General features: G+C 41.3%; 1 protein-coding gene across 3 annotated transcripts in view; it reads right to left on the minus strand.

The window, feature by feature from the left end:
* ANKRD22 (ankyrin repeat domain 22) overlaps positions 1-9,929 on the minus strand; it is a 37,795-nt gene extending 27,866 nt beyond the window's left edge. For all 3 annotated transcript variants that reach the window (XR_001370343.2, XM_027771483.1, XM_006147606.3), the window contains exon 1: positions 9,626-9,929. Coding sequence is in view for 2 of the 3 variants with exons in the window: in XM_027771483.1 (XP_027627284.1) it covers positions 9,626-9,646 (21 nt within the window). In the remaining variant the exon portion in view is untranslated. The remainder of the gene's footprint in view (positions 1-9,625) is intronic.
* Between the last annotated feature and the right edge of the window lie 73 nt (positions 9,930-10,002).

Below are 10,002 nucleotides of genomic sequence, written 5' to 3' on the forward strand. Positions count from 1 at the left end.
TGAGGGCAGGCGTTGTCTGTGCCCATTTGCCATTCTAGCTCCAGTGCCAGACACGGTAGACATTATATATAGAGAGAGAGAGAGAAAGAGAGAGAGAGAATGTCTAAATACATGAATGAATAAATTATAAGATGAGTTAAGTACTTACTGAGTACTTCAGTTATTTCATTTAACCCTCTCAACAATCCTATAAGGTAAGTATTAGTGTTATATCTCTTTTGCACAGAAAAAAGTAAGGGAGGTCATCTGTCTTACCCCAAATCACACAACTCATAACTGGCAGGACCAGAAATCAAATTACTGGGAATAATTGCAGAATGAATGTATTCTGTTTCTAATTACTTCAGCCTTGCAAAGTAGCCTTCAAAATGTCTCCTGGCTACACGGCTTTGCGTCTGAGACTTACACCCAACATTAAATTACACTCCGCACTCTCAGATTACTGGTCAGTCCTCTTCTAGCATTGACCTGCTGATGCCTGATTATGTATTTAGATACTCCAAACTGACCTAGCATGAGCGCCATCTGCCAAGAAAGAGGAAGCAGTGGTCAGGCCCAGCTATGATGAGACAGGTGATAGGGCACTGCTGCATAACATGGGAAGCCCTGGGTTCAGATCCCAGGTTGACCTGAACACTCCAAGTGTGCCTGTGGGCTGGCTAGAAGGCTGGGAGAAAGAGCTCAGCATGGTGAGACCTGTCAAGGGTGTCTGTCTGTCTCTCTCTCTCTAAAAACTTTTAGGAAAAAAAAATAAAGATAAAAGAAGAAGTGGTCAGAGAGGCTACAGGAGAAATCAGAACAAGAGAAGACCCTATAGGAAAGGAGAAAACATTTCTAGACAGACAGAATCACTGGATTTGATCATCCATTTTCACACAGTGATGGGGCAGAGGCACAATGCCAGGGCCTAACAAGGCTGTCTATGCAGAAGCAGAGGCTGTCACTGGGGAGGAGTGTGCAGTGTTGCTGTGAAAGCCAGCTCTTACGTGGTACAGAGAGGGGAGCAGCAGGGTCCACCACGTTGGGCCCAGTGTGGGCAAAGTGACGTTGTCAGTAGTTACAAGTACAGGCTCTGCAAGCAAACCTCATGTTCCCATCTCCATTTCACCACGTAAGAGCTGTGTTATTTGGATGACTTACCAACACTCTCTGTACTCCATGTTCTTCTCCACTTAATAAGCACTCCTTCTGTATTAGGTTACAGAATAAATTAAATGTGTTCTGACTCATCATAAAGCCTCAGTGAATGTTAGTTACTCTTACAATGATTAAAGCAGAAAAGAGTCCATGATAATGGACAGGGATGGTTATGAGTGATTCGATAATTGCTTGAAGAGAGTGAAGAGTTGATGGCATAGAGGGCAAAAAGGCAGCACTTAGCCTTATTATGAGTAAGGACAATGTTGACTCTACGTCAAAGCAAGGAAAACAGGACAGAGAAGTGAGATGCAGAAAACTTGAGGCTGCCCGAAATTTTTGCCAGAAAGTCTAAGATTTGATCTTCATACTCTATGCTAATATGTATTTATAATAAGTAAATATGTTTTTAGACAGAGCTAGATAAATAAATAGCATTGATATTTAAATCAAATGTGTTAATGTTGCAGGAGAGGTGATTAAGACAATGATAGATAAGGGTCTTAAGTATGGGTAAGAAGATTTTGGAAAGTCATAATGAAAAGTGTCTAAGTGACATGAATAAAAATGTGAAATTCTTTTAGCCATCAGGTTGTGGGAACAGAATAAGAAGCTACTGTAGGGCCAGCAGGTGGCATGGAGGTTAATGCAGCTGGATCCCACATGGCCAACTTCTTGGTTTGAGCTCTGGACCCAGTGGCTTGAAAATCATGCTGAGTATACATGTGTGCATGTTGGAATCCCAAGAAGAGAATGGAGGAGGAAGGATTGTGGCATGGTCATCCCTTCTGAGGAATCATTCCTCACCTTCTCTCTCTCTCTTTTTCTCTCTCTCTGCCTTTGGTGAGCATATGTGATCTATAGCAAACTTTAAAAAAGGAGGAAGAGGGGAGACATTCACAATGGACTGAGCCACTGTGGTGGCTTATTATTATTATTTTTCTTTTTGATAAACCTATGTTCCTAGAAGAGTGGAGAATGTGAAAGTACAAAAAGCAAGGCTTAGAAAACATGTCTGTCCAACAAAGGGAATGAGAGGAGAGTGGTTTATGTGGAATTCAACCGAGTGTGCATCATATGTAAGGCAGATGGAAAGAAACAGGCCTGAGGAAAGAGACCAGTGGAGCTAGCCCCACGGGCTAGTGGTTAAGGGAGCTGGAACCCACATGGCCAATCATGACTAGGATCTCAATTTTGGCATCCCCTACAGCCCCAGTATCACACAGCACCCTGAGTGACCATGGCTGAGCCGTCAGCACCCTCCTCTCAAGCCTATTGTAGAGAAACATTTCCTTTGCAGACATGCTTGCTTGATTGTGAAGATTCATGCATCAGGACAATGAGCATGTTTTTCACCCCTCGAATTTTTTATCGTAATAATATCAGTCCATTAGAAAAGAATGTAGACCTTGGTGCCAAGATTAGCTGGGTTATTGTGGTGTCACAAATAAAATTTGGTTATTGCTATGAAGTCTATTTAAAATAAACTTGTCTATAAAAGTAGGGAAGATGAGCTGTAGTAAATTAGGAAAACACATTCAAGGATTTCCTACAAGGGAGATTGATTAGAAAAATTATATGTATCTCATCTTACGACCTTGGTAAACTCTTTGGAGGAAAATAGGTATTTGATTTTGCACATTCCTGTAACTCTCAACCTGTATCATTTTCTACAAAGTAGATGAATGTTTATCAAATTGGCATGTGGAGAAGAGAAGCTACATTATACCTTCATTTATAACATCTGTCAAACTGGGAATCATAAAAATCATAATGCCTAGGGCCCAGAAGATAAAACAAAGATTTATTTAACATATTAGAAAAAAAATTAATATAATACTTTACATTACTTTATAATACTATGAAGAAAAGGGTAACACAATAAGAGCTATGTTAGGAATGAAAAGGCCACTCTTTGAGATCTCTTAAAGATGAAATTGAAGCAGAGATCTGTAATCTTTCTTTTCTTTAATTCATTTTTTTCCATGAGAAAGATACTGACAGATAAAAGACAGCCACTGTCAATGAGGTCTCCATGCCATGATCCACCCCCTACTCTCATCTCAGCCAGCCTGGATCACAGACATGCTCAGGAAGATGCCGGGACACTAACCTGGGCCTTCCAAGATGGGTGCAGTTGCCTGATGATTGCAGCACTGCCTTGCCCTGCCGATTTGTCTTAAGTGGCAGAGTGAGTAAGGTAATTTCGGGGGAAGGAACCTCCAGACAAAGGAACCCAAACGTCAAGGCCCTGGGACAGGAGCTTGCTGGGTGTGTTCTAGGAACAGTATGGAGGTAGGTGTAGCTGAGGTAGGTGAACAAGGAGAGTGATAGGAAATCTGAGGAGTAACCAGGATCAAGCAACACTGGGCCCTGTAGACCATAGCTAGGACTTTGAATTTTATTCTGTTTGATGGAAAAATTGAGCAGTGTTGATAAAAAGGAGACTTAAAGTCTCCTTTACTTTTAGAAATTCAGTCCCAAGACTTCCTGGTTGGTTAGTATACAAACCATTGTGTGGCACTACCTTCTAGGTTCCCAGATAGTAAATACTTCCCACTCACATTCCTTTTTCAAAGCTTTTTCAAGAACGGTATCTTTAATCTTAATTTTAAGATTACGGGAGCTACGTATTAAGAGTTGTTTATGTACCATAAGTAAAGAGTTCACACTTTTAATTAAATTAATTATCACTTAGAGACTATGGGATCTTTATGGTTAAAAGTAAGAGAGCTCCTCTGTGCCTCTTTATCTAGTCTCAAGTAATCTAGATTGTCCTGTGGGAAAATCAAAAGCTTGCTAGGTTCAATAACTAATCCAAGGGCTAGGCAGTGGTACAGCAGTAATGCAACTGGTCCCACATAGGAAAAGTCCTGGGCTCGAGTCTCAGGACCTCCCCAAGCATATCAGGTGTCCATGTGCTCATAATCCAGACTACCTGCAGCTGGAAGGAATCATAGCATTAAACCCTGTTGAGGGTGATTCTCCCTCTCTCTGTCTCTCCACATCTCTTATAGAAAAAAATAAACTTTGAAGGAAGATAAGAAGACATTGAAGGAAGGAAGATAGGGAGAAACTCTGATCCAAAGAGGTTAAATGACTTCCTCCCAGGCTCCACAACGTTCCAGAACAATCACAACTAAATTTGGGGGTTTCTTGACCTCTAGTCCAATGCCCTTCTTTTTAGTCACACCTCTATTTTGTCTCCCCTGAGTTCTCCCAGCTATACCGGCTTTTCCTTGTGTAAGCTCTGCACAACCTGAATTGCTCTTTCTTGACACAGCATATTTCAAAATAATTATTTTCTTAGAGTCATATTCCTCTTCTCTATAGCAAAACCAAGTTCTCTGAAAAATAGATCTGTTTCCAAAACACGAAGAGTGTGTATGTGTGTGTGTGTGTGTGTGTGGTAGTGTATTGTTCTGCTCATAGCTAACCTTAAATTAGTCCTTCCCAAAGTTTAAAGGGATATGTCATTACGATAAAAATGTTTAGGAATTCCTTTCGAGGCCTGTGTCCATAGTTGACAGGATCAAGAGTCTGCAGAAGACTGTTGGTCTCCCAGGTAGGTGTTCCTCAGCTCCTTGAGTTAAGTTCTCAACACCTCCCTTCTTTCCAGTTACCACCATACTTCGCGGTGCAGCTGTTCTCAGCAAGGTAGTAGAACGTGCCTCATTGGAACCTGAATTGAGCTGGTCCATTCTTTCCATTTAGGCAGAAGGACCCTATTTTACTGAGGAAGAAGAGGCACAATGGCAGAGTGGTTAAAACCAACTCCTTTGTGGGACATGGTGTCTCTACTGAGATTGCAAGCAGTAACTCAGTCCAGTCCAGCAATGATACAAGAATTTCTCTAAATACACAAATATAGGTCTCATATCCCAACCTCTGCCTCTAGCCAGTAAATACTTTCCAACTGCCTAACTCTCAGGAAGTTATTATCCTGGCCTCAATTGTAAAAATAGGAAAAATAATAATAACTCTCTTATAAGGTTGTGAGTATTGAATACATTAATACATATAAAGTGCTTAGGGTCTGGGATATAGACCTAGATAAATATTTCTTATTATTGTAAATACTGTGATCAAATATGTTTAATAAGGGTTTAAATGAACAAGTCTTGTTTTAAAGTTCAGTTTGCATAGCTGGAATTGATTATTCTAAAGTTAGGTCTTCACATGAGCTCTAAGTTCATCCCTTGGTGTGGATCTTATGACCAACTCTGGAATGTCCCCTCCTTCTCTTCCTTCTTAAAAATGTATGTTGCGCCAGACCAGCAGTTAGCATAATGGCTATGTCGCTGGACTCCCATGTGGTCAACCGTGGTTCATGTCCCAGACCCAGTGGCTTAAAACTCACGCCAGGTGTGTGTGCGTGCATGCCCAAGATCCCGAGAGGAGACGGAGAAGAAGGGATTGCGGCGTGGCCATCCCCCCTGGGGGGTGATTTCTCGCTTTCTGTCTCTGTCTCTCTCTGTCTGTCTGGCGAGCAAACGCGCCCTATAGCAAAATCCTCTCAAAAAAAAAAGAAAAAAATGTATGTTGCTGGACCAGCAGATGGCATCACGGTTATGTCACTGTCCCACATAGTCGACTGCAGTTTAAGTCCCAGACCCAGTGGCTTAAAACTCACACAGAGCATGTGTGTGCACTTGCCCAAAATCCCAAGAGGAGAATGGAGGAAAAGGGATTGCTGCATGGCCATCCCCCTGGGGGGTGATTTCATTCTGTCTCTCTGTTTCACAAGTACACACACCCTATAGCAAAAATCTCTCTTAAAAAATTAAAGTTTGTTACATAACTGTTAACAATGTAAGCCTTTACAGAAAAATAAGTCTATGTCCTCAGTCTAGAGGAGCTTCCCACATGCAAAGTGGAAACTTGAACTTTCGACCCAGGGATGGAGCCGGCTCCTTCCCTCCCCATTAATCAGTGGCTCACAGTCTTCACACAGAGTGACTGGGATGTACCAGATGAGTAGGCTGTGTTTATATATTTGGAAAAAAATACTCCAGAGCTTACAGACAGAAGACTCAGACAGTGGCGCGGTGGTAAAACCCTGATCTCTGAGAGACAGACTCATGGGAAGGCTCTGGGTTCACTTTCAGAGACCTTACTGAGTCCACAGAGCACAAATGTGTCCCTGATTCACAGCTGGCAGAGGCTGGCGTGTGATGGTGGCATAAGACCATGTCAGGTGTGCTCTCTCTGTGTCTGAATGTGTGTGTCTCTGTCTCTTTCATTCATGGCAGAAATAAAACTTAATAGTAAAAAAATAAACCAAAATGACATAAGAGAAGGTCCCAGCTGAGATTTTACGTATGAGAATACCAGAAGCTAAGACTAAACATTTCCTTTCATAATTTATGTGTAACTCTCACATACAACTGGAAAACGCAAGCAAAATTTTTTTCGAATCCAAAAAAGCTCAGTTCTATTCAGCATTTTTCATTCATAACTCAAGTTAGATTATTCTAATCCTGATTGTTTCAAAATATAATGTCAGTCTGGGTATAAACATTTGAAAAAGGGCCATTAGGTGAGAGGAGGTTAAGGCGCTGGATCCCACTTGGTCAACAGCAGATCAAGTCCCAGACCCAGAGACTTGAAAATCACACTGAGTGTGTGTGCATGCATGCCTAGAATCCCAAGAGGAGACTGGAGGAGAAGAGATGGCAGTATGGCCATCCACGCTAGGGAAGGGGGCGATTTCTCATTTCCCTCTTCTCTCTTTCTCTGTGTCTCTTCGGCAAGCACATGTACCCTGGAGTGAAAAAGAAGCAAAACAAAACGAAACAAAAAGTTGACATCAAACAGAAATTTCCCAAACTGAGAAATCATTTTACGAAAAGGAGAAACAATCATCTTCTTTGTGGAAATGGCCATGACTTGACTTTCCAGATGGGTCGTGTGTTTTATACTGTGGACGCTCCAGAAAGCTCCAGAGGCCTAGAATCTCCCCCTCTTCCCCGTTGTGGTCCTGACTTGCACAACAACGACATTTATTTTAAGAATATCTCAGTGTAATGGTGTAATGGTTATGTCGCTGGACTCCCAGATAATCAACTGCAGCTCGAGTCCTGGTCCCAGTGGCTTAAAACGTACACCGTGTACATGTGTATGCATGCCCAAAATCCCAAGAAGATAATGGAGGAAAAGGGATTGCGGCATTGACATTCCCCCTGTAGGTGATTTCTTCTTTTTGTCTCTCTGTCTCTGTCTTTCTGGCAAGTGCATGTGCCCCATAACAAAAATCTCTCAAAAAAAAAGAATATCTCAGACTATTCTTGATTCAGTACTAACTATGACTTGTGAATAATTACCTAGGTGGGGTAGAACTTTTTAAAGGGCATAGTGTATATTTGTATGTGTGTAGTTATATTTCATAAAAAACTCCAAGTTACTTTGACCACAATGTATGTACCTAAACAATGAAACAATTACTCCACTTCTGTAAATTCTCACCTTGATACTTGGAAGTGATTCAGCCTGACACAATAACTTGCCAAATTGACACTCCACCAACAGACAATTGCCCTGCTCCAGCAGAGACTGATTTTTTAAATGCCATTGTTTCCAGGGTCTAGAGTATAGTCATGGACCAGCAGCATAAGCATGAGGGAGCAGACAGGCACCATCTGAGACCCATCCAGACCTGTGAAACAGGAATCTGCATTTGAGCCAGGCACATATGGGCAGCTGTACACGGTGCTGAAGCCACATGGGCAGGCCTGGGTTCATGTCCCCAGGTCTCCCTGTTAACACTGGTAAAGGAGACAGGGAGTAGATCGGGCATGAAGGCTCAGTGGGGATAACTTTTTCTCTCTCTCTGAAGAAAAAATATAAAAGGACCAGCAGTTAGTATAATGGTTATGTTGCTGCACTCCCATGTAGCCGACCATGGTTTGAGTCCCGGACCTGGTGGTTTAAAACTCACGCCGGGCGCGTATACGTGCATGCCCAAGATCCCAAGAGGAGAATGGAGGAGAAGGGATTGCGGTGTGACCATCCCCCCTGGGGGGTGATTTCTTGCTTTTTGTCTCTCTGTCTCTATCTTTCTGGTGAGAGCACGCGCCCTATAGCAAAAAACCTCTCCAAAAAGAAAGAAAGAAAGAAAAAGAAAGAAAAAGAAAGAAAGAAAGAAAGAAAGAAAGAAAGAAAGAAAGAAAGAAAGAAAGAAAGAAAGAAAGAAAGAAAGAAAGAAAGAAAGAAAGAAAGAAACTTTAAAGAAAAGAATCTACACTGGAAGCCCTTCGGGTGTTCAGTATGCACATTAAGATTTGGAAAGCTCTTGCCTGGTGATAAACTGATCACCGACATCAGAATCACCTTGAACGTTACTTTTAAAAAGTAGGTTTCTGAACTTTACAACACACGGAGTGAAACAGACTCTGGTGTTGGCCCTTGAAACTTCATTTTAAATGAGTTTCTCTTCTTGACGCTTTAACAATCTGAAGTTTGAGAATTCCCATAGCTGCAATTTCGAATTTACGTTTTATCATTTCATACGTATAATCTTCATGACTCTAAACTCACTGAGCGAGACATACCTAGAATTACAAATCAATCCAACAGTACTTTCTTTTAATAGAAAGACAACTCTCCTTCTGTCTCTCTCATTCTTTCTCTCTCTCTCTATCTCTCTCTCTCTCTCTCTCTCTCTCTCTCTCTCACACACACACACACACACACACACAAACACAGCATTAAGAATAACTGAAAATAAACTGCCTTTAATACTAGAAGATCAAAGCCTTCCTAGGAGATTCCTGTGAGCATTCCCAGTGGAATGCAGACCAACAAGTTAATCGTGAAGAGAGGGAGTGAGGTGCAGATAGTAATGTCTTCAGGATTCTTGTACTCTTATTTAAACATCACTCTCTTGTATTCTTGTGAAACAAAATCTATCTGATTCTAATAAATTACTTTCAATATACAAAAAAGTGTTTTTGTATCCATCAGATGTGAAAAGAAGATATTCCAAATCCCAGAGATACATTTTTTTGTATTCTACATAGTGACAGCCTTTGTTAATCATGGCTAGAGGTAAATTTCCTTTCCTGTACTAAGCCAAAAGGTGTTCATTTGGTTCTGTAACAAAATAACTGTCAATCATTCTGATGTTTAGAACATCCATTTTCTAAACAATTTCACTTTTCCTCTGGGTATTTATGATGAGAAAAGCACAATTCAAACTCAAACTCAGTTTTGTAAGGTCCACATTACCTCTGGATGTCATGAAATGAGTTACCATATCACTGTAGACTTAGATCTAGTTCATCATTTTTAGAACTCCAAAATATTTTACCTTCAAATATTAAAAATATCAAAAAGACTAACACGCAGGGCTTTTTTTTCCCCTGATGTAATACTCACATAGAAATCAAAACTGACTTTAACAGAAGAGAGACGTAACAAGAATAGGATATTACATTTGAAGAGCGTGAGCAATTTTTAACATCTGTGGAACTTTAGGAAGGAGACATACCTCAGAGTATAGGATTCCCATGCTGGTTCTTCACAGGCTTTCCTTCACCTGGACAATTTCTCGACTCTTCCAAAGGAACTTCAGATTAACACTAAAATCCTTTCCAGCCCACAGAAAGGTCCCTAGAAGTCCAAGCTGGTGGCAAGCTCTTTCTTCCCACACCTGTGTGTGCTTACCCAGGAACACGGGCAGCAACACACCTAGGAAGCCCAACCCAGTGAAATAAAGGCATTGGTTTACTGCCCCTGGCCTAAGCGGTGTATCATCTAATGTTACAACCCCGAAGAGCCGGTTTCTGAGTCATATTCGTTCTGCCAGTGGTAGCTTGCAGGAAAAAAAGGAAGCAAAGTGGAGGGGGGAAGAAAAGGTCTTACATC

The sequence above is a fragment of the Tupaia chinensis genome, unplaced genomic scaffold (assembly GCF_000334495.1).
Source record: "Tupaia chinensis unplaced genomic scaffold, TupChi_1.0 Scaffold000217_1, whole genome shotgun sequence".
Taxonomy (NCBI): Eukaryota; Metazoa; Chordata; class Mammalia; order Scandentia; family Tupaiidae; genus Tupaia; species Tupaia belangeri.